Below are 24,772 nucleotides of genomic sequence, written 5' to 3'. Positions count from 1 at the left end.
TTGCTCATTCGATCAATAAATCTAATTATCTACTAGGAATCCCTTCTAGGTTTTAAGCACCTTAAATTCAGGGTGTCCCAAACTCAATTCATCTCTGCTCAACATTTTCCCACACAGTACTTAAATCAATGAAGTATAAAAGACCTCATCAAAGGTAATATTGTATAGTTTATTTGTTCCTTATGTATCTTTTAATATCACCTTTCTGGAATGTAAGCTCTTCAGAGTCATGCATCTTCTTCTGCATTGAGCACTGATAAAGCCCGAGCACCTAGAAGAGTGCCAAGCAAACAGTAGGTGCTCAAATAGCATCAGATCAGTGAATGAGTGCCTCCTTCCACTAGAACATAAAGTCCATGAAGGCTGCATTGGTGACTGGCTGACAATTATATTTCTAGTGTCAGAACAGGTATTCAATCAATCAGTAACTGTAAACTGCCCAGCTAAATGCTGAGTTGAATAAAATAAAACTAATATTAAAATGCTAAAAATAGAAGGGAAACATGGTATAAATAACCTCTGCTCTGTATCTCTAACAATATATCTGACGTAACAATAATCCATTTTCCATGAATGTGCTTGTTAGTTTCTGATACTTCTGAGTATCAGAAAATAAAGATATGTTTGTTAATTCTTTTCTTTAGGGCCATACCTGCAGTATATGGAAGTTCTTGGGCTCAGGGTCAAATCAGAGCTACAGCTGCCGGCCTGCACCACAGCCATGGCAACATCAGATTCCTAACCCACTGAGCAGGGCAAGGGATCGAACTCACATCCTCATGAATACTCTTCAGGTTCGTCACCGCTGAGCCATGACAACAACTCCACGTTTGTTAAGCTTTTGATGATTTACAGTGACGGTTATCTTTTCTCTAAATCTTCCTGAAGACTGAATTAGCTTAAAACTCAGTAATTAAGACAGACAGGCTAGCGAACACTTCTTTGCCTTTTAACTGTGAAGTTTACCTAATGCAATTGTCTTTGCCATTTAAGACAATTACCTTCAGATAAAAATGTAAAATTATCACTACAAAAGTCAATGAAAATTCCAACTGTACGAAAGGTAGAAAAGAGCTCATCAAAGGTAATACTGAGGTCTCATCTACATTTGCATGCATTTGGCCAATGCAATGATGATTTTAGTTATTGTGAAAATGGTAATAATTATAGCTGAATTGAGCATATGTTTATATAGTAATATTTTAGGAGTTTGAAATAGATGACTGGGCCATGCTATAGTCTATTCATTTCCTAATTATGAACCAATGGTCTATCCTCAGTTGTAATTCTGGGTCTAGTGCTGTTCTTTCTACTGTTATTTTGTTAGCAGGTAAATGCAAGCACCTGGATCATGTATGACTTGGAGAAAATACTGATACTTCTCTTTTGATTTCTTTGTCACTAACACACTTCACCATGACAAAAGATCTTGGCTTTTTCTCTCTAATCCTCGTTCCATGTTTCTGTGTTTCATGTTTCATTTTAGACATAGCAAAGTAAGATCAGAGTAATAAGAAAATAGAGTCACACCTCTTTTTGGCAGCACCCACCACAGGCACACGTTCCCAGGCCAGGGACTGAACCTACACCACAGCAGTAACCCAAGCCACTGAAGCAACAACACTAGATCTTAACCTGCTGTGCCACAGGGTACTCCCAGAGTCACATTTTAAGATACTATTGATTCTGGAGACGAACCAAGGATGACATATTTTCTCCTGGAAGCAATGATAGGGTGGAATCCGAGAGGCACCTTTTGATGTCCTTCTGAAGAGGAGTCCAGGGGGTCATGACGCCCAGGCTTAATCCTCCCCCAACCCCAGAAACTGCAAGTGTGTGGATTCCCACCACCAGGCCAAGGTGATTCTCGAAAGTTAATATGACCTGTTTCTGTTTTTTATTTTTGAAATGATCTTTCTTTACTTTTAAAATTTCACAGAAACACCATCTGCTTCTATACTAAGTTTTCTTTATTGTTTTTTTTATCTTCCCCTTCAGGAATCCCAAAGAGAATACTTTGAGATGGGACTAAATCTCAGACAATTTGTCATTTTTGTAAGCTGCTGAATTCCTATTCCTCCGAGGTATGCCTCTGCACAGCAGTCAGGATGTGGCGGGTTTTCCTGCTGAGGTAACATATTTCTGTTGTGCTGGAAAAAAGTAAAAATCACAGTAATTTTGAGGGTCAGTAACACAACTATCCTACATCACATGCTGAAATGGACATGGAGTTTATTAGCCAGATCACAGCCACAGTTGAGTTCTTCACCATGTTTAATGTGGAGGAGGACTTCACCAGTCAGTTCTCTTTAACTAAACAGCTAACGTTAATAATGTTGTCCTTTACTAATGGGGAATAGTTTGCTACTGTTCTCTCTGGTTACTGACTAACAGGAGCTTTATTTATTGACAATTAATTCTACTTATAATGTTAGTGAATTTTATGAATTAACTATCTAGAAAAGAGTTAAACACCAATGTATTTTTTTTTCTTTCTGTTTCAGCTACCCAGACTCATGTCTGCTTTAAACAGGAAATTCTTCACAAACACCCCAAGCACTCATAAAATGAGGGTCCTATGACCTTTGCATGAGCAAAGGATGTTTAAATCTTTCCACTGACCAAAGATGGAAAGACTCATCAAAAAATATTTTCAGAGAGATGGAAGCAGGAAGCAAGAGCTGTCAGTAAAACTCCAAAATTGTGGACAATTGTATGACATAAAGATAGTCGTTTAAAATAAAATGTTGGTATTACTGTAACATGAGTATGATAGCATCTTTTTTTGCAAATAAATCCCACACAGAAATGTGTATAATAAAAGTAACCATTACAATATGACAAAATTTCATCCTGTAAGTTGTGTGGTCCCTGTAACTGTCACCAGAAAGAGATTATCTGGGATGGCGGCATTAATTGTTTCGTGTGTTTTTGCCCTCAAAAAAAAAAAAAGTCAGAGCACTGTTTCATTACGGATTACCAGGACTGACTCTTTCTCTGACTTTTGCACTTTTACATGTCTTCTCAACAGTCTTGCCTCAGTGTTTGTCTTTAACTAGATATGATGACCTAGTTGGCCACTTGTAGAAATACAATACTAGGTTCATTAAGCTGGTACCCGAAAAATCATTCTGCGCTCTCCAGAGTTGAGGTACAAGTACAGATACAGAGGATATATTTATAAACTCAAGGTGCTGGTAATCCCAGGCAAACTTACACCTCATAAAAGATACTGCTGTCAGTATATGAGTGAGGCTAAGTGAGGTCTGAAGAGAGTGGGGTGCCTGGCCATTGATTTAAGAGTGGTGACTGCAGGCTTCATATGCTAGATATGATCCTATAGGAGAGGTTTTGTAAATATTTGCGCTTGTTTAAAATTTAAAAATCAGGAGTTCCTTTTGTGGCTCAGTCAGTTAATAACCTGACATTGTGTCCTTGAGTATGCGCGTTTGATCCCTGGCCTCCCTCAGTGGGTTAAGGGTCTGATGTTGCCGTGAGCTGTGGTGTAGGACCCCGAATTGCTGTGGCTGTGGCATAGGCTGGTGACTATAGCTCCAATTCACCCTCTAGCCTGGGAACTTGCATATGCCATGGGTACCGCCGTAAAAATGTAAAAAAATGTAATATTCTCTGGGTCCATTCATGTTGCTGCAAATGCCGGAACTGTATTCATTATATAGCAACTAAGATTTTTAAGATCTAAAAATAAGACTGGAACTCCTTGGTACACCCTCCTGCCTGCTTCACTCACTTGAGTTCTTAAGTATCCTGCTGATCTCAACAGAGTTTACACAGTCAAGGGGATGGACCAGAGGTTTCAGGACTCAACCCTAACTCAGGCTTCTTTTTATGTTATTTTATTAGTTTCCTGGAATTATGTTAAGAGTGTCACATCTGAGAATTTATATGGAACAGAAAGAATATGACAGTTCTGTCCACTAAAAAAAATGATTTTGTATTCTAACTTATCAATATGTTTTGTAAGTGTAGAACCTTCTCTATTCTAGGCTCACTGCATGCTCTGTAGTTGGGTTAAAACACAGGAAAGAAAAGGATGCTAGAAAAACAACAAAAAATAACTTCTGCATCACATGTGATTATATTGCTCTTCAGTTTGAGCCTTTACTTTTTTCTTGGTGCCCACTGCATGTGGAAGATCCTGGACCAGGGATTGAACCCATGCCACAGAAGCTATTCGAACCACGGCAGTGACAGTGCTAGATGCTTAGCCCACTGCTCCACAAGGGAACTCCTTGAGAGCCTTTAATGACTCCTTACTGCTCAGTGCATTGTCTAAAGTCCCGTTATGAAATATTTTTGGCTTTACCTTATCTCTCTACTTTTATTTCTCAACACTTTTTTATTGAGGTATAGATGATTTATATTATATGACTTTCAAGTGTACAGCAGTGATTCAGTATTTTTGCAGATATACTCCATTAAAAGTTAGTACAGATAATGATTATAAGTCCTGATGCCATACAGTATGTCCTTGTTGCTTGTCTATTTTATACATTGATGTTTTTATCTCCTAATCCCCGACCTCCCCCTTCCCTCTCCCCACTGGAAACAACTGGTTTGTTTTCCTGTGAGTGGGCCTGTTTCTGTTTGTATATATATTCATTTGTATTATTTTTTGGATTCCACACATAAGTAATGTCATACAGTATTTGCCTTTGACTTATTTCACTAAACATAATATTCTCCGGGTCCATTCATGTTGCTGCAAATGCCAGAACTGTATTCATTTTATGGCTGAGTAATATTCCATTTTATGTATATAATTCATTCTTTATCCATTCATCTGTTGAGGGACACTTGGCTACTATAAATAACAATGCTGTGTACACCAGGCTTCATGTAGCTTTTTGAATTACTTTTTTTTTTTTTTTTTTCAGATATATACCTAGGACTGGAATTGCTGGATCATACAGTAGTTTTATTTTTAGTTTTTTGAGGAACTTTCATGTTGTTTTCCCACAGTGACTGCACCAACTTAATCCCCACCAACAGTGTAAGAGCATACCCTTTTTTCCACACCCTATCCCATATGTTATTTATAGATATTTTGTAGACATTTCAATGATGGCCACTCTGAAAGGTGTAACTTGATACTTGACCATAGTTTCTCTCTCTCTCTCTCTCTCTTTTTTTGTCTTTGTTTTTTTGTTTGTTTGTTTTTTGTTTTTTCAGGGCCACACCCATGGCATATGGAAGTTCTGAGGATAGGGGTCCAATCGGAGCTGCAGCTGCAGGTCTACGCCACAGCCACAGCGATGCCAGATCCCAGCCGCCTCTGTGACCTACACCACAGCTCATGGCAACGCTGGATCCCTGACCCACTGAAGCAGGCCAGGGATCAACCTCGAAACCTCAGGGATACTAATTGGATTCATTTCCACTGAGCCACAATGGGAATTCTCACCTGACTGTAGTTTTGATTTTCATTTCTCTGAAAATTATCATTGCTGAGCATATTTTCATGGGCCTGTTGGCAATTTGTATGTCTTTCTTGGAAAAATGTCTGTTCAGGTCTTCTGCCTACTTTTTTTTTTTCCTTTTTTTTTAAAAAAGTTATTTTTTCCCACTGTACAGCATGAGGATCAAGTTGCTCTTACATGTATAAATTTTTCCCCCACCCTTTGTTCTGTTGCAATATGAGTATCTAGACATAGTTCTCAATGCTACTTAGCAGAATCTCCCTGTAAATCTATTCTAAGTTGTATCTGATAACCCCAAGCTACCAATCCCTCCCACTCCCTCTCTATCCCGATGGGCAGCCACAAGTCTATTCTCCAAGTCCATGATTTTCTTTTCTGTGGAGATGTTCATTTGTGCTGGATATTAGATTCCAGTTATAAGTGATATCACATGGTATTTGTCTTTGTCTTTCTGGCTCATTTCACTCAGTATGAGATTCTCTAGTTCCATCCATGTTGCTGCAAATGGCATGATGTCATCCTTTTTTATGGCTGAGTAGTATTCCATTGTGTATATATACCACTTCTTCTGAATCCAATCATCTGTCAATGGACATGTGGATTGTTTCTATGTCCTGGCTATTGTGGATAGGGCTGCAATGAACATGTGGGAGCATGTGTCTCTTTTAAGTAGAGTTTTGTCTGGATAGATGCCCAAGAGTAGGATTGCGGGGTCATATGGTAGTTCTATGTATAGATTTCTAAGGTATCTCCAAACTGTTCTCCATAGTGGCTGTACCAGTTTCCATTCCCACCAACAGTGCAGGAGGGTTCCCTTTTCTCCACAGCCCCTCCTGCACTTGCTATTTGTGGATTTATTAATGATGGCCATTCTGACTGGTGTGAGGTGGTATCTCATGGTAGTTTTGATTTGCATTTCTCTTATAATCAGCGATGTTGAGCATTTTTTCATGTGTTTGCTGGCCATCTGTATATCTTCTTTGGAGAAGAGTCTATTCAGGTCTTTTGCCATTTTTCCATTGGTTGATTGGCTTTTTTGCTGTTGAGTTGTATAAGTTGTTTATATATTCTAGAGATTAAGCCCTTGTCGGTTGCATCATTTGAAACTATTTTCTCCCATTCTGAAAGTTGTCTTTCTGTTTTCTTTTTGGTTTCCTTTGCTGTGCAAAAGCTTTTCAGTTTGATGAGGTCCCATGGGTTTATTTTTGCTCTAGTTTCTATTGCTTTGGGAGACTGACCTGAGAAAATATTCATGATGTTGATGTCAGAGAGTGTCTTGCCTATGTTTTCTTCTAGGAGTTTGATGGTGTCCTGTCTTATATTTAAGTCTTTCAGCCATTTGGAGTTTATTTTTGTGCATGGTGTGAGGGTGTGTTCTAGTTTCATTGCTTTGCATGCAGCTGTCCAGGTTTCCCAGCAATGCTTGCTGAATAGGCTTTCCTTTTCCCATTTTATGTTCTTGCCTCCCTTGTCAAAGATTAATTGACCATAGGTGTCAGGGTTTATTTCCGGGTTCTCTATTCTATTCCATTGGTCTGTCTGTTTTGATACCAGTACCACACTGTTTTGATGACTGTGGCTTTGTAGTATTTCTTGAAGTCTGGGAGAGTTATGCCTCCTGCTTGGTTTTAGTTTCTCAGGATTGCTTTGGCAATTCTGGGTCTTTTGTTGTTCCATATAAATGTTTGGATTGTTTGTTCTAGTTCTGTGAAAAATGTCATGGGTAATTGGATAGGGATTGCACTGAATCTGTAGAATGCTTTGGGTAGTATGGCCATTTTTACAATATTGATTTTTCCAATCCAGGAACATGGAATATCTTTCCATTTCTTTACATCTTCTTTGATTTCTTTGATTAAAGTTTTATAGTTCTCGGCATATAGGTTCTTTACCTCTTTGGTCAGGTGTATTCCGAGGTATTTGATTTTGTGAGGTGCAATTTTAAAAGGTATTGTATTTTTGTATTCCTTTTCTAATATTTCATTGCTGGTATACAGAAATGTGACTGATTTTTGAATGTTAATCTTATATCCTGCTACTTTGCTGAATTTATTAATCAGTTCAAGTAGTTTTGGGGTTGAGTCCTTAGGGTTTTCTATGTATAGTATCATGTCATCTGCATACAGTGACAGTTTTATCTCTTCTCTTCCTATATGGATGCCTTTTATTTCTTTTGTTTGTCTAATTGCTGTGTCTAGGACTTCCAAAACTATGTTGAAGAGCAGTGGTGAGGGTGGGCATCCCTGTCTTGTTCCAGATTTGAGTGAGAAGGCTTTCAGCTTTTCCCCATGGAGTATTATATTTGCTGTGGGTTTATCATAAATGGATTTGATTATATTCAGGAATGTTCCCTCTATACCCACTTTGGCGAGGGTCTTGATCATGAATGGATGTTGGACTTTGTCAGATGCTTTTTCTGCGTCTATGAGATGATCATATGATTTTTGACTTTTCTTTTGTTAATGTGGTGTATGATGTTGATTGATTTGCGTATGATGAACCATCCCTGTGAACCTTGGATGAACCCTACCTGGTCATGGTGTATAATTTTTTTGATATGTTGTTGGATTAGGTTGGCTAAGATTTTGTTGAGAATTTTTGCATATATTCATCAAAGATATTGGCCAATAGTTTTTTTTTTTTTGGTGGTATCTCTGTCTGGTTTTGGAATGAGGGTGATGGTGGCCTCATAGAATGTCTTTGGAAGTATTCCTTCTTCAACCTTTTGAAAGAGTTTAAGGAGGATGGGCACCAGTTCCTCTTTATATGTTTGATAGAATTCTCCTGTGAAGCCATCTGGCCCTGGACTTCTATTTGTAGAGAGTGTTCTTATGACATCTTCAATTTCATTTCTAGTGATTGGTCTGTTCAGTTGGTCCGTTTCTTCTTGATTAAGTTTTAGCAGGTTGTAAGATTCTAGAAAATTGTCCATTTCTTCCAGATTGTCAAATTTGTTGGCATATAGTTGTTTGTAGTATTCTCTGGGTTTTTTTTTTTGTTTGTTTTTTTTTTTTTTGTATTTCTGCAGTATCCATTGTGATTTATCCTTTTTCATTTCTAATTTTGGTTATTTGAGTTCTTTCTTTCCTCTTTTTAGTGAGTCTGGCCAGGGGGTTGTCAATTTTGTTTACCTTTTCAAAGAACCAGCTCTTGGTTTTATTAATTTTCTCTGTTGTTTTTTGAATCTATATTTTATTGATTTCCTCTTTGATCTTTATAATTTCCTTCCTTCTGCTGACTTTAGGTCTTTTTTTCTTTTTCTTTTTCTAATTTGTTTAGGTGGAGGGTTAAGTTGTCAATTTGGGATCTTTCTTCTTTTTTGAGAAAGGCCTGTATTGCTATAAATTTCCCTCTGAACACTGCTTTTGCAGTGTCCCATAGATTTTGAGAGGTTGTGTCTTCATTATCATTTGTTTCAAGGTAGTTTTTACTTTCCTTCTTGATTTCCTCATTGACCCATTGGTTTTTTAGTAGCATGTTGTTTAGTCTCCGTGTAGTAGGTTTTTTCTCATTTCTTTTCCCATGGTTGATTTCTAATTTCATGGTGTTGGGTCAGAGAAGATACTTGAGATAATTTCTATGCTCCTAAATTTATTGAGGTTAGCTTTGTGTCCCAATATGTGGTCGATTCTTGAGAATGTTCCATTTGCATTTGAGAAGAATGTGTATTCTGCTTTTTTTGGATGTAGTGTCCTGAAGATATCAATTAAGTCTAACTTTTCTATTGTTTCCTTTAGGATCTCTGTTGCTTTATTGGTTTTCTGTCTAGAGGATCTGTCCATTGGTGTGAGTGGGGTATTAACGTCTCCTACTGTGATTGTATTCCCATCAATTTCTCCCTTTATGTCTGTTAATGTTTGTTGTATGTATCTGGGTGCTCCTATATTTGGGGCATATATGTTGACGATAGTAACATCCTCTCCTTGGATGGATCCCTTAATCATTAAATAGCGTCCTTCTTTGTCTTTCTTTATGTCTTTTGTTTTAAAGTCTATTTTGTCTCATATGAGTATTGCAACTCCTGCTTTCCTGTCATGTCTATTGGCGTGAAATATTTTTTCCCACCCCTTCACCTTCAATCTATATGTATCCTTTGTCCTAAGGTGAGTTTCTTGTAGGTAGCATGTTGAAGGTTTTTGCCTTTTATCCACTCAGCCACTCTGTATTTTTGATTGGAGCATTCAGTCCACTGACATTTAATGTGATAATTGATAGATGATTATTTATTGCCATTTTGAACCTCATGTTCCAGTTGATTCTATGGTTCTCCATTCTTCCTTTCTTTTTTTGGTTGGATGGTCTCCGGTTATTATCTGTTTGAGTGTTTTTTGTTTTTTTTTTTTTTTTTTTCATTTTTTGGGAATGCAATGTTTGGTTTTGGCTTGTGGTTGCCCTGTTTTTTAAGTATGCTAACCCCTTCCTATAATTGTGTGTTTTGGCCTGATGGTCCTGTAGGTTCAAACACTTCATTACTATATTAAAATTAAGAAGAGAAACAAACAAAAAAGGGTCTATTTATTTCCTAATATCCCTTGCCCACATTTTATGATTTTGATGACTCTTTTTCTCTTTTTTTTCCTTTTTAATTTTATTTTGTTTGAAACATGTTCATGATTAAATCTGTGTGCTGGCTTATTTGAGTGACTGCTCTCTGATTGTGGTTTCCTCAGTCCTAGTTCTTCCTCTTCTTTTTTTTTTTTTTCTTTTTCCTCCCTTTCTTTACTTCCTTTCTTTTTGGTTTAGAGAAGCCCTTTCAGTATTTCTTTTAGCCTGGGTTTTGTATTGCTGTATTCTTTTAGCTTTGGTTTGTTGGAAAAAATTTTTATTTCTCCTTCTGTTTTAAATGATATTCTTGCTGGATAGACTATTCTAGGTTGCATATTTTTTCCTTTTAGCACTTTAAATATCTCTTGCCATTCCCTCCTGGCCTGTAGAGTTTCTGTAGAGAAATCAGCTGATATTCTTATGGGGGTTCCCTTGTAGTTAGCATTCTGCTTTTCTCTTGCTGCCTTTAGGATCCTCTCTTTATCACTAACTTTTGCCATTTTTATTATAATGTGTCTTGGTATGGGTCTATTTGGGTTCAACTTATTTGGGGCCCTCTGTGCTTCCTGTGTCTTGAACTCAGTATCCTTTAGATTTGGGAAGTTTCCAGCAATAATTTCTTCAAATATATTTTCCATCCCCTTATCTTTTTCTACTCCTTCTGGAATTCCTATTATGTGTAAATTGGCCCACTTTATATTATCCCATAGGTCTCTTCTATTGCTTTCATGTTTTTTCATTTGGTTTTCTGTCTGCCGACCTGATTTTGTGACTTCCATTATTCTATCTTCCACATCACTGATTTGTTCTTCTGCATTATTCATTCTGGTTTTTACTGCCCTTAGTTCAGTTTGTATCTCTGCAAATGAATTTTCTAGTTTTTCTTGGCTCCTCCTTATATTTTCTAGCTCCTTTCTGAGGGTGTCTGCATTACTGTTCATATCTTCTCTTAATTCCTTCAGTATTTTCACTACTTCTCTTTTGAACTCCAGGTCTGTCAGATTGCAGAGATCTGTTTCATTGTTGAATGCTTTAGGTGAGTTCTCCTGTTGGTTTAACTGGGGGTAGTTTCTCAGCTTCTTCATCTTGCTTGTTTTCTTTTTCCTGGTGGAGTTGTACTCTCTGTGGCCGGGCAGTGTTTGTCTTGTCACTTCTGTGGAATGTTTCCTGAGGGCTGGCATTGTTGGTCAGTCTTTTTTGAGGCAGTGTGGCTTTTCTGGAGGGTGGGCAGGGCTGACAGTGTCTCTCTGAAGCAAAGGAAGACTTCCTAGGGCAGACAGGACTGGGAGGTCCACACCACGATGGGAGCAGATTTCACTCGGCCGGGCAGAGCTTGCCCTGGTGTTTTTGGGCTGTGGGGCTCTTGCAGGGGGCTGTTGGTGCTAGGCAGCTGTTCCATTGCAGTGCAGTGCCCCCCAAGGGCTGTAGCAGCTATCTGGGTCACTGAGAACCCAAGAGGCTCTTCCCCAGGGCAGCCTGACTTGGAAGGACTGTCTGAGAAGGTAGGCAGATCTTTTCACGGCCCGGCCAAGCTTGTTCTACTTTTCTGGGCTGCAGGCCTTTTCCTGGGGGCTGGAGGTGTTTGGTGCTGCTCTGTGGGGGTGCTGCTCCAAAGGGCAAGCAGGCCAGGGCAGGGACAGCCCCTGTGGTGGTAGGCTTCAGGCAATTGTTGAGGCCAGCCCTCCGGAATGTCTGCCTACTTTTTTATTTTTTATTTTTTTAATATTGAATTGTATGTATGTTAATATATTTTGAACATTAACCCCTCTTCAGTCATAGTATATTTTCTCCCATGGGTTGTCTCTTCATTTTGTTGATGATTTACTTTGCTGTGCAAAAGCCTTTATGTTTAATTAGGCCCAATTTGTTTATTTTTGCTTTTATTTCCTTTTCTTTAGGAGACAGATCTAGAAAATATTGCTACAATTTATGTCAAGAGTGTTGACATAAATTGCCTATGTTCACTTCTAGTTTTATGGTTTCAGGTTTTACATTTAGGTATTTAGTCCACTTTGAGTTTGTTTTTGCATGTGGTATGAGGAAATGTTCTAATATCCTTGTTTTACATAAATCTGAGCATTTTCAAAATGACTTAACGTAATTCAACTTTGAATCAATGAATAATGAGAGAATCATGAAAAGTTTCTATGGTTGAGTTTAGTAAGCTATAAGATTTGAAGGCGCATAGGTTTGATGCATATTCTAGTTTGCCGCGTATTAGTTATATGATCTTGAAAACTTTATTATGTGGCCTTAACATTTCTGAACTCGAGTTCATCATCCTACTCTTACAACGATAAAATTATAGAAGAATAAATGTCAGTTATCTTATTTTTCCCAGTTACTCACTGTATTTCTTTTTTAGCAGCGTCTGTTTGCTTAGAACACCTCCCAGGTGGCAGTGATATATAGGAAACTGATTGACATCCAATGTAAGATTTCTCACCCACCACTATATTCTATTAACATTTATGGAGACCTTGGTCCACATAATTTATCGCTTGTTTACGGCATGTGAGTTTTATCTCTTCAACTATGTTATAACTTTTCAAGGGCAGTGGGAATAACTCAAATATCCATAAATGTAGGAGAGATTATGGAAGCTACTGGCATTTATGTCACTTTATCATAAACTGAGGGCTCTCACATACTTTATCAGATTTACTACTCAAAACACTTTGTGAAGTAAGGATGGTAGGTATTATTTTTATTACCCTAATTTCATACATGCGTTAGCTGAGGGGCCTAAAAGAAATGTAGGTTTCCTGCACAGGGTTTGAAACCTTAATATATGTCTTTTGGGTCCCGAATGCAGAGTACTTGTACTCCATCATATGGGCTTCTAAAGAACAAGTATAGTGGTAGGTCTGTGGTTAATTGTGAGAATAAAATTCCATTGGTTGATTTATAAAACCTCAGATAGGTTTGAGAATAAAGGCCATCTTTCCTTCCTCGAGATGCACACATGCATCTTCAGGATTATCACCATAGAATAGTTATAATAAATAAAATGATTCTAATTTAGAGTCACGGAGCAAATTTGCTTTTTGTTTGTTTGTTTGTTTGTTTATTCACCTGGGGTTTCCAGAGAGACACCCTCTAAAAAACATTTCAAGATTATTTAAAAGTCAAGTACAGTGGTCAGGTAGCCCAAAAGCCCCTCAGTTCATCCATGTGTCTCACCTAATTGTGTCACATCTCTGATCCCAGAAGATATTTGAATTTGCTCCCTCTGACAAACACATCATCTATGAGTAATGTTTTGCCCTTGGAGACTATTTTCCTGACCCATTCTTAAGTACATTATCTTTTGATGGGCTCTTGGCGTCAGCAATAATGACTACATATGGTTTCTACTTAATAGATTCTGTCTCTTCCATCCCTGCTACTTTTCCAAGTTAATTATTTATAGCAACATTACAGTGAATAAAAAAAGTCCACAAGGTGAAAAAGAGTGCTCACAAATAAGAGACTGACCTAGTGATGGGTCTGAAATACATGCTGCATGCAAGTACAACACTCTTTCTATTTATTTACAAGGACATAGATAATGGGTCTCTACTGCTTTAGCTATATAGAGGACACATGGCATCACCCAGGAGAGAAGCAGTGGATCTGGCACTGGACATGGCTCACATGAAAGGAAAGGGCAGGATACTGCTGGGTCATCTGCTGATGGTTAAGCTTTCAGAACCAAGTTCTACACAATGGACTGGGATCAATTTAGGTTTATTCACTCATCTTTTGGGCAGGTAAAAGGAATGCAAACACACATTCTGTATATTGCTCATCAGCCCTCCAAAAATTAATTAATTAAAGATTTTGTAGTAGAATGAAGCACAAGTTTTATAAATGAGTCTGACCTTTTTTTTTTTTTTAAATGCTTTTTAAACTATCATTGATGTACAATGTTATATTAGTTTTAGGTGTTCAACATAGTGATTCAATGCTTGTCTAGATTACCCTCCATTTAAAGTTATTATAAAATATTGGCTATAGTCTCCATGCTACACAATATGTCCTTTTATTTTATTTGACACATAATAGTTTGTAATTCTCCCTCCCTGTGCCCCTCCCACCTGCCCTCTCCTCACTGGTAACCATTAATTTTGTACTCTGTATCTATCAGTCTGTTTCTGTTTCATCATAGTTGTTTGCTTGCTTTATTTTTCGGATTTCACATGTAAGCGATACCATACAGTAGTTGCGTTTTTCTCTCTGGTTTATTTCACTAGCATCATACAATCCAGGTACATCCGTGTTGCTGAAAATGGCAACATTTCATTTTTTAGTGGCTCATATTCTATTTTATATATATCATAACTTAATCCATTCATTTGTTGATAGACACTTAGGTTGCATCTGTATCTTGGCTGTTGAAATTAATGCTGCTGTTGGCTGTTGAAATTAATCCGTATCTTGGCTGTTGAAATTAGGGTGTATTATCTTTTTAAATTAGTTTTTTCATTTTCTTTGGATATATATCCAGGACTGGATTGCTAGATCATACAGTAGTTCTATTTTTAACTTTGTAAGGCCACTCCCTATTGTTTTTCATTGTGGCTGCCCCAATTTACTTTCCCACAACAGTGTGCGGGGGTCCCTCTTTCTCCACATCTTTGGCAATGGTTATTATTTGTTGTCTTTTGACAATAGCCATCTGACAGGTGTGAGGTGATATCTCATTATGGTTTTGATTTCCCTTTCTCTAATAACTAGTGATGTTGAGCATCTTTTTTCATGTGTCTGTTGGTCTCTGTATGTCTTCTTTGGAAACATGTCTATTCAAGTCTTCTGCCCATTTTTTTAATCTGGTTGTTTGGGATTTTTTTTTTTTAATTAAGTTGTATAAGCTGTTATATATTTTTTCAGACTTATCATTTTCAAATGTCTTCTCCGATCCTGGAGATTGTCTTTTCATTTTATTGATGGTTTCCATTGCTGTGCAAAGGCATTTAAGTTTAATTAGGTCCCATTTGTTTATTTTTGCTTTTATTTTCCTTGAAAGAGGAGACAGATCCAAGAAAACATTGCCAAGACTTATGACAGTTTTTCTTAATGTGATAATTGTGCCTCTCTCTATTCATGTGGAATAGTGGCCCTCAAATTTTAGTAAGCCTCAGAATCACTTGGAGAACTTATTAACCTAAACATCTGTGGCTCTCTCATCTGAAAGTTTCTGAGTGAACAGGCATGAGCTGGGAGAAGGGAATTGTATTTCTAACAAGTTCCCAGGTGATGCTGATGTTGCTGTTCTCTGTGATGGATACATAGATAAGAGGAAGTATTAGTAGAGCAAATCCTCAGATAACCTTTATTAAAGCAGTTTCAGGTGGCCTGCTGTAACCTGATTCTTCTGCCATCATAAAATTGTCTCATAATGCCAACTCATTTTACAGGGGCACCAATAACTGCCAATAATGTCTAAGACATTTTATTTGAGATTTATCAATATAAAGTTATATTTGAAAAAAATTTTAAATGTAATCATAATATAAAGCCTCTGATGATAACCAGAAATGCCCCAGACCACTTCCCTCTACGCCTAATTTCTGATACCCAGGGCAACCATGTCAATTTTCTATCTTTCTTCTGATACAGGCTCCCATATTTGTACATAGAATGTGTATATTACTGTTCTTTGATTTTTTTTTCCATTTGTTTTTAACTATTGTTTTCCTGTTATATGAAATGTATATTTAGCTATCTTTTTCCACCCTTACCCTCAACCTCCGAAATGGTTACAGCACCACTTTTACTCAACCCATGTTTAGGTAAGAATATTCACACCTAAAGCAAGCAGTGTGTTATAATTACACCTTCCTTCTTGTACATTGGGGTTTTTTTTTGCCTCTAGTTATTAATTGCCACATTTTCCTTTTGCTTATATTTTTATATATGCATCATTAATCCATCCTAATCTCTTTGGAAGAACTGTAACTCTTAATATGTTTTTAAAGATAGGCGGATGTTTTTAAAGTTTTTCTATATGCTTTTTTTTTTTTTTTTTTTTCACAAAAGCATCCTTTTTCGAGCTGCTTTCCACCCCATCCACCTTGTACATTCAGGATTGGATGTTCTCTAGATGTACTTCTTCCATTTTGCCACTTCCCTTCAACTTTTATCTTTATGTCTCTAATTCTCTTGTTTTTTCTCTCCCTCTCTTCCCCCTCCCCCTCCCTGTTATCCTGCTCCTCCTTTTTCTTCTTTTTCTTTTGACTTTCTTCATGGCATTCCTTTGACCTTCACTTTCCAATGGTCTCTCAATTACTCTCTTACTATCTCATTTTCACATTCCAAGAGTTCTTTCTCATTCTCAAAATTCTCTTTTTAAATTTCACTTTCAATAGAGAACCTTTTCTTAAAGCTCTCTGAGGAAATTAAATTTAGATTTTTTGGAGGAAGGGTCAGTTTTCTTCTGAGCCTTACATTGCCTCCATTTCTTTCAGGTTTATCAGAGCTCTTGTTTATTTCAGCCTCTGATTTTATGTTAAAATTCTCCCAAATGCCTCGTAATTCTTGGCTGTTCCTACCTGTAAGTGAAGGAGTGGAAACACTCCTATGAAGTGCTGTGTGTCTGGAAGAACTTCCCCTCACAGTTACTAGGTGTGCAGTTACCTGGGCGCCAGTGCCTGGTCCTTTCTTTTTATTCAGTTTTTTTAAAATAGGAATTTATCTTCTCTTGTCTAAGGGGCGTGAGTCTGCTGGCAGCTTTCTGGGAGCCCAGTGAGGGCCATATGTGCTTAACAACACTCAATATATAGACTCACAGAGAACCCTGATTTTTCCTACAGGGAACTGTCTTTAGCGGCGTGAGAACACACTTCTTTCATTTAAACTCCATTTCTCTACAGGTGGATAGCATGGTGGATGGGCCTCAGGAATCACCTGGTTGTTGAAAAAGGGAATCTAACCCAGGAGAATCTAATCTATGTAAAAATGTCGATCTTACGATTTTCACCTATAATCCTGTCCTCAGAAATACTTGATGCCTCCAATTCTACATATTTTAGAAGTTCATTGGCCAAAAAACCAAAAAAAATTCCCTCCCAGTAACTCTCAGACATTTATAAAAAGTTCACGTCAGTTCCACTGTCTGCTTTCTTGATTCTCTGAGCTTTACTGTCATTCTCAGAAGTTTTCTGGAGGAAGCAAATATTAACTCTTGTGGTCAATCTGCTTTCTTTTACCAGCTGCTAAGAATTATCTGCTTTAAATATAACAAAATAAGGGAAATTGAATGTGCCTGACAAAGTTGGAGGAGGTCACGGAAAGGTCATGACCCCTGGTTAACCGCAAACTGGACGTAAGCAGTGGGAGGCTCCTCACCCCTCCCTGGTCCTTGGAATGGGCGCTTTGCCCACTGTTTCCACTTAAGACCTCTTTCAAGGATTCAGGCTCAAGAGAGAGCAAAGCAGTGCTGAGACCATCTGATTGGATAGTGACTAAGCCCCACCCCTTAAGGCCTCCCAATAAAGGTTCAAGATGCAGGTGGGTGCTGCAGAGAGTTGTTGGTCTTGGGGCTGTTCCCCACAAACCTGATGCTTACTGTGTCAGTTATCTGCATGATACACTTGCCTCTTCTGATCTGGGCAGGGTGGGGGTGGAGTCTGCATCCTTCTCTGGGCTCTCCTTGCAGTCCACGTAAGGGGGCTGGTTGTGAACTAACAATTCGGAACCCCAAAGCAGCCAAAGAAATGGGCCTTGGGAAAGAGATATCTACAGGAAAGATCCCAAGTTGGCTGACACCCTCTATGTGGGGAGGGGTGGTCCGAATATTAGATGCTTGTGGACGTCCGGAAAACACCAGCTGGACCAGTGCAATTACCTAGAGAATTGTTGCTGTAACGCCCAGCGCCCAAGACAGGGAAGAAATGATCCCGAAAGTGGGCCGACCTCTCCTCCACAGATGCTAACTAAAGACTGAAGCTCAGGTTAGAGATTTCAACAAGGGCAGAGGTTGCAGAAGGACGCGTGGATTGAGGGGGTGGGATGATGTGCCGGGAACCTCAGCCGGGGTTTGCAAAGCAAGGGTGCCATCACCACGGATAAGGTCCAGTGCTTGTGACATCCTGATTGGAATGTTAAAAGAGATGGGTGCCCTGGGGAGTTGATGAGGGTGAAGACAAGGATGTTGTAGTGATGACAATAGGATGAAACCCCTCACCTTCCAACCCCTCCTACAAAGGAAAGCAAGAGCACAGCAACAGCAATGGTGACCCCAGCCAGCAGGCAGTCCCCAGCTCAGGAAACATTCAGGAGGGGAGAACATAGTACCGCTGTAGTATTGATGCAGCTGTGGAGCACCAGAGAAAGTGCCCAGGAGAGGTTAGTGGCACTTATGGGACGGGAACTAGGGTAGGGGGAGGTGTTTCCCTGACCCCAGGAGGCAGGGAAATGAGCACTGTGGCCACCCACCTTGCCTTCCAGCAGCACCTGCAGGACTGGGGGTTTAGGGGTTCACTCCCTTACAAGTTGGATAATTCAGCTGGGGGGAGGGTTGACTCTCCCTCAGCACAGGGACCCTGGAAATCTGTAGAAGAGGAACCACAAATTCTTAGCGAGTGGGGAACGAGGCAGACCATCTATGCCATCTTGTAAGACCCTGATCAGGGCACACGCATTGCACAAATGAAAGCCAAGTTACTGCTGTCCCACCCCCAGCACTGAGTATGGGATGGGACTTCCATGCCAGCCCAGCTTAGGGGCAAGAAATAGATGGTGTTGGGCCATCCTTTGTCCATTGCTGATCTGGGGTAAACTGACAAAGCCTGGGAACCAGTCTGGGCTATGGAAAGACCTGAGGGAGACGAGACAGAGGGTGCTCAAAAAGCCACCAGGATCTTCCAGAGGCTGTAAGGGCCCAGTAAATAGAACCCAGGAGCAAATATGGTTTGACCTCCTTGCTGTCAGGGCCACACCTGAATAGACTGAGCAACTCATGGATACCCTTAAACCTGAGCAACAGTTCAGACCTGCCCCACTGGCTCCAGCAGAAGCCTCAGAGATACGGATAGCTATTCAAGGTCGGTGCCTCCTAAGCCCCAGTTGTAGGATGAAGGCCAAGATTATCTCCAGGTGGAGGCTGTCAGGGGCGATAGGAGACATCACCTTGAGCTCAACTCCTCACTGGTGGCCAGAAATAAACATCAGGTGATGGTCACCCTCTGAAGTTTTCTGCCCCCTCTGCACCATTGGTGGTTATGGAGAACAAGCTGTTCTGGTCAGGAAGGCAGGATGGTCCCTTTGACACTGCACACTGGGCGTTCTCCCCCATGAGTTTACAAAGTTTTAATGACTCCAGTACCAGAGAACATACAAGATCAAACTCTGCACCCCTGCCATGGTGACATCTGCCTCCAGGTTTATCACATCAGCACCTAGAGGAAAGGCCAGGTGGGAACCAGTAAGTCTTCCCCACCCGCATGAAGCATGGTAACTGGCAGACAAAATGAATTGCCTGTGGGCTTAAGAAAGAAACTATCCAGGAATTGGACAGAATGTGTATTGCACCCTCTGCCCATAGTGTTTTCAATAGCCCTATGTAGCAGTAAAAAAAAGCAAGATGGCACCTAGCAGATGACGTGAACCACGAGACAGGAACAAGCTTGTGCCCCCATCTGAGCAGTTGTGCCCCATCTTAGATGCCTTGACCCCGATCCTAGAGTGTACCAGGCTGTGCAGGACCTAGCAAGTACTTTTTTTCAGCCCACCCCTGGCCACTGAGTCATAAGATGGATTTGCCTTTGCATGGAAGGGACTGCATAGGGCATCTGAGACCTACTCCCTCTCCTTCCCACGTCAGTAAAATGGGCCTGTTGCACTGATGATTCAGTGTTAACAGGTGAAGCCTTGCCAGCACAGCAGAGCCTGCAGGCTTTTCTGGAACGTTGGTGAGGGGGAGGATGGGCAATCAAACAGCAGACATTGCAAGGTGCAGGCACTGCAGTGATGTTTCAGGGAGTTGCTTGATCGGGTAAGACACATTGTCTCAGAAGCTGTGATGGATAAGGTGCTGACCTATCCAAGCGCTAAGAACCTGAGGAAGTGCAAGCATTCATAGGAATCTGGAGGGTTTTCCAGGACTTTTATTCCCACCTCTCACAGGGCATTCATCCCTTGGTCCTCCTGGCAAAGAAAGGGCGAGTGTAGGACTGGGGATCAGGACTGCCAGTCACCTTTGAGGAACCAAAGTACCAGGGAAGGGAGACCTTGGCATCTCCCAAGCAGGGCTGCCATTCAAGTTTGATGTGTCTGTGACTCCAGAAGGTATGGGTTGGGGATAGTGGCAGAGACAACAGCGAGAGCACCTCTAGGATGCTGGTCCCAGCTCTGGAAGTGGGAAGAGACCCAATTTCCCCCCAGAGAGCAGCAGACCCTACATCACGCTGCTCCTGGTGGAACCTCCCAGGAAGAAGAAGAGGCTGTAGCAAGAACTCCCCTTCCTCCTGAGGGCTGGGTAGAAATATGTTCTACGGACCCACCCAAACTCCAGGGTAGTTTAAGCAGCAGCCACCGCAGCAGAGAAGCCTGTCTGCCAGCTCACTGTCTCTAGAGATGCGGTGCTCTTAGGCTCTGAAGAGTCTAGTTCCTCCACCTGTGCTCCTCTATTTTGTAGTGATCCCTGCAGTCTGTAGAGGGCAAGTGGGGAACTTCCCGCTGAAGCCTGGCCTGCAGAGGGGTCTAGTCAGGACCACCTATCCACAGGGACTTCAGCTGCTATTCAGCCCGGCACCAACACCATCCGGGTGGGAACTGGCTGGACTGCAGCACCAGTGGGCTCAACTTAGTGCGGTTGGGCAGTGATCACCCAGGAACCCTGGCCATTAGCCCTCTGCATGGACAGATGGGCTCTTCTAGAGGGAATGACCTGGTTGTTTAGACAATGGGACGCCGCATGGGGGATGATCAAGAAGTTGCATCAGGAGATGCATCAGATGGGTGCATGAATCAGGTGGGCCACTCATTGCCTGTCATGGTCCCCACCCACCCTTCCAGGGTGCTCCCCAGTGACAGGATATCACCGTCAAAGACAGTGACTTGGTTAGTGCAATGACAGCATATCCTGTGTGTTCTGAACAACATCTGAGGCAACTGCTGAAGGAGCCCGGGACCCTCCACTGAGTTCTGCACAGTGAGGGACTAGCAGATTGATCATGCTTGTTCCTCCCTCCAAGTGAATGTTCTAAACAAGCCTTGGTTTTTGAGGACATTATGTCTGGATTAACTCACACTTCTCCTGTCCACCACACAAACCGGGCTTTGGGAGAATAGAGAAGCTGAGACTGTGTGGATACCCTTGTGAGATAGTGACTAGGGGTCATGTTCAAAGGTCATGATGTGCAAGACTGTGTAATGTGCCATGGTGCTGGATGGAGGTTCTGTTTCTTCTGTGACCCAAAAGCAACAGGACTGATAGAAAAAATGGATTGATTAAGCAGCAGATGAAATTACTAACCAGTAAAACGGCATGACCGGGTGGACTGAGGTGCCACTTCAGCTTGAATACATTTGGATGATTAACGAGAAGGGCCTGTTGCCATGAAGGCCAGACTGGGAACCCCTGCAGGGACACCCAGCACTGTAAAGGCATGGAGGTGGTAGGAAGAAGCCAGCCCCAGATTCTCCCAGGGATCAATGTGCAACAATGCTGAGAACACCCAGCCCCATCACATGGGACAGGTAGAGCTACTGGATTTGTGATGGGATGTCCCACAGGGATGAATAGGTTACCCCACAGCCAGGGTGAGGGAGAACCACACAGTCTCCTGTTGTTCTGGGATTCTGTTGTTCTGCTGCCAGCTGGGCTGGTGGGATGTACTATGCCTGGAGTGGAATGTGCACTAGTGAGAGAGGAGAGAAGGTGGGTCCTGGTTTATTATCTCCTACCCAGCCCCTCTCCTCATGGCTGACTTTGCTGCCTCCCTCAGCCAACATGTGCAGATGCAGCTTGGATCCATTGTTGCCCAACCAGGCCAAGTTCCCAAAGCTGCTGACCTCCCTGAAGGTCAGGGGGACATGCTCTGTTTCCCACTGGGACCAGCTGGGGCTTCCATCTTTCTCCCCCCACCATCAGCCTCCAAGACATCACAGCTCACACAGACGTTGACTACATTTCCTTGAATGAAGCCCACGAGTCATTTTCCCAAATAGGACAGCCTTGGACATCATTGCTGCCCCAGAGGAGCATATAAACTGTTCACACCTGATGAGTCCACGCTATTAAGTTACAGGAGGATGTAGGTGAGAAGCCATGTGACCAGACCCCCAGCTCAGGGGACCTCATACATCCATGGTTCCAATCATGGGGCTCTTGATGGAAAAAAAAAAATATATTGAGATTCATCATCTTTATCTGTGTCCTCTCTTGCCTCTGCCTCCAGTACAGGCAACAGGCCACCTCCAGCTGGGAAGGCCCCTGCGGATGGCCCAGGCCCCACTGCCAAAGAGGGGTGCGTGGGAGATTGTAAGAACCTGTCTTGAGGGGTAGGATGCTGGAGGTCACCAAGAGGTCATGACCACTGCTCCACCTCCCACTGAACCTGGGCAAAGGAGGCTCCCCACCCCCACCCCATTCTTGGAATGTACATCTACCCACCATCCTCATGGTGGGAGCCAGTTTCAAGGATGCTGGCTTGAGAGAGTAAAGTGGTGTTGAAACCATGTGGACTGAGTAGTGACTGGATCCACTTAAGGCCTCTTGATCAACTTTTAATATTCTGACAGATGGATGTGGAGAGCTACTTTTCCTGAGGCAACAAGCCTCCTATGTAAGATCCCTCCTATTAAACCTGCCCATCCCAAGGGTCTGCCTCTTTCTTGGTCTCTCCTTGCCCTTCTGGCACAAGAGTGGGGCCAGCTTGCCAACTAGCAGGTGTTCAGGGAGCTTTGCATATTTGGCATTTATACAATATCTCCACGTTTCAGGTCAAAATGTATTTTGAAATTATCTGTTTTAATCTGAAAGGGATGTCTTAAAATTGATATTATCTGAGAGTTCCTGTTGTGGCTCAGCAGGTTATGAACCCAACATAGTGTCCATAAGGATGCAGGTTTGATCCCTGGCCTCGTTCAGTGGGTTAAGGATCTGGCATTGCTGCAAGCTGTGGTATAGGTCGCATATGCAGCTTGGATACAGTGTTGCCATGGCCATGGTGTAGGCCTCAGATGCAGCTCTGTTTTAACACCAAGCCTGGGAATTTTCATAAGCCACAGGAGCAGCAGTAAAAAAATAAATCAATAAATAAAAATAATATTATCTGTATCAGTGTAAGATTTCCATTACTTCTTAGTAGTCATTGTTGGAAATGCATAGCTGAGACAAAACATGGGTTTTATATTTTTTTATTTTTTTCCATTACAGCTGGTTTATAGTGTTCTATCAGTTTTCTACTGTACAGCAAGGTGACCCAGTCACACATACACATATACATTCCTTTTTTTCACGTTATCATGCTCCATCATAAGTGACTAGATATAGTTCCCAGCGCTATACAGCAGGATCTCTTTGCTTTTCCATTCCAAAGGCAATAGTTTGCATCTGTTAGCCCCAAATTCCCAGTCCCTCCCACTCTCTCCTTCTCCCCCTTGGGAACCACAAGTCTGTTCTCCATGTCCATGATTTTCTTTTCTGTGGAAAGTTTCGTTTGCGCCATATATTAGATTCCAGATATAAGTGAAATCATATGGTATTTGTCTTTCTTACTTCACTTGGTATGAGAGTCGCTAGTTCCATTCATGTTGCTGCAAATGGCATTATTTTGTTCTTTTTATGGGTGAGTAGGATTCCATTGAAATATATATACCACATATTTTAGTTTATTCCTCAGTCCATGGACATTTAGGTTGTTTCTATGTATTGGCTATTGTGAACAGTGCTGCAACGAACATGCGGGTGCATGTGTATTTTTCAAGGAAAGTTTTGTCCGGATATATGCCTGAGAGTGGGATGCTGGGTCATATGGTAGTTCTATGTATAGTTTTCTACGGTACCTCCATACTGTTTTCCATAATGGTTGTACCAATTTACATTCCCACCAATGGTCCAGGAAGGTTCTCTTTTCTCCACACCCTCTCTAGCATTTGTTATTTGTGCACATGTTAATGATGGCCTTTCTAAATGGTGTGAGGTGGTACCTCACAGTAGTTTTGATTTGCATTTCTCTAATAGTAAGTGATATTGAACATTTTTTCATATGTTTGTTGGCCATCTGCATATCTTCTTTGGAAAAATGTCTATTCAGGTCTTTTGCCCATTTTTCAATTGGGTTGTTGGCCTTTTTGCTGTTGAGTTATATAAGTTGTTTGTATATTTTGGAGATTAAGCCCTTGTCCGTTGCATCATTTGAAACTTTTCTCCCATTCTGTAAGTTTTTTTTTTTTTATGTTTTCCTTTGTTGTGCATAAGTTTGTCAGTTTGATTATGTATGATTGGTTTATTTTTGCTTTTATTTCTATTGCCTTGGGAGATTGACCTGAGAAAACATTTGTAAGGTTGATGTCAGAGAATGTTTTGCCTATGTTCTTTTCCAGGAGTTTGATGATGTCTTGTCTTATGTTTAAGTCTTTAAGCCATTCTGAGTTTATTTTTGTGTATGGTGTGAGGGTGTATTCTAGTTTCATTGATTTATATGTGTCTGTCCAGTTTTCCCAGAAATACTTGCTGAAAAGATTGTCTTTTTCCCAATTTATATTCTTGCCTCCTTTGTCAAAGATGTATTGACCATAGTTGTCTCTATTCTGTTCCATTGGTCTGTCTTTCTGTTTTGGTACCAGTACCACACTGT

General features: G+C 40.9%; 1 protein-coding gene across 20 annotated transcripts in view; it reads left to right on the top strand.

The window, feature by feature from the left end:
- The window catches only part of GALNTL6 (polypeptide N-acetylgalactosaminyltransferase like 6), a 1,215,026-nt gene that overhangs the window by 384,177 nt on the left and 806,077 nt on the right, over positions 1 to 24,772 (top strand). For 4 of the 20 annotated variants that reach the window (XM_084994754.1, XM_084994746.1, XM_084994748.1 and 1 more), the window contains exon 2: positions 4,899 to 5,014. The exons of 9 other annotated variants lie outside the window; for them this stretch is intronic. In XM_084994754.1, coding sequence (XP_084850880.1) covers positions 4,967 to 5,014 — 48 coding nt within the window. In that variant the 5' untranslated portion in view covers positions 4,899 to 4,966. Of the gene's footprint in view, positions 1 to 1,995; positions 2,132 to 2,504; positions 5,015 to 24,772 lie in introns of those variants that run through there. 7 more of the 20 variants (XR_014826525.1, XM_084994753.1, XM_084994752.1 and 4 more) reach the window with 3 other exon arrangements.

The sequence above is a fragment of the Sus scrofa genome, chromosome 14 (assembly GCF_054392235.1).
Source record: "Sus scrofa isolate SSC_HxYL_T2T_F1_AM1 chromosome 14, Sscrofa_HxYL_maternal_Yorkshire_Landrace_v2.0, whole genome shotgun sequence".
Lineage (NCBI taxonomy): Eukaryota > Metazoa > Chordata > Mammalia > Artiodactyla > Suidae > Sus > Sus scrofa.
The sequence above is the reverse complement of the archived record's forward strand: the minus strand, read 5'-3'. Positions and strand labels throughout refer to the sequence as shown.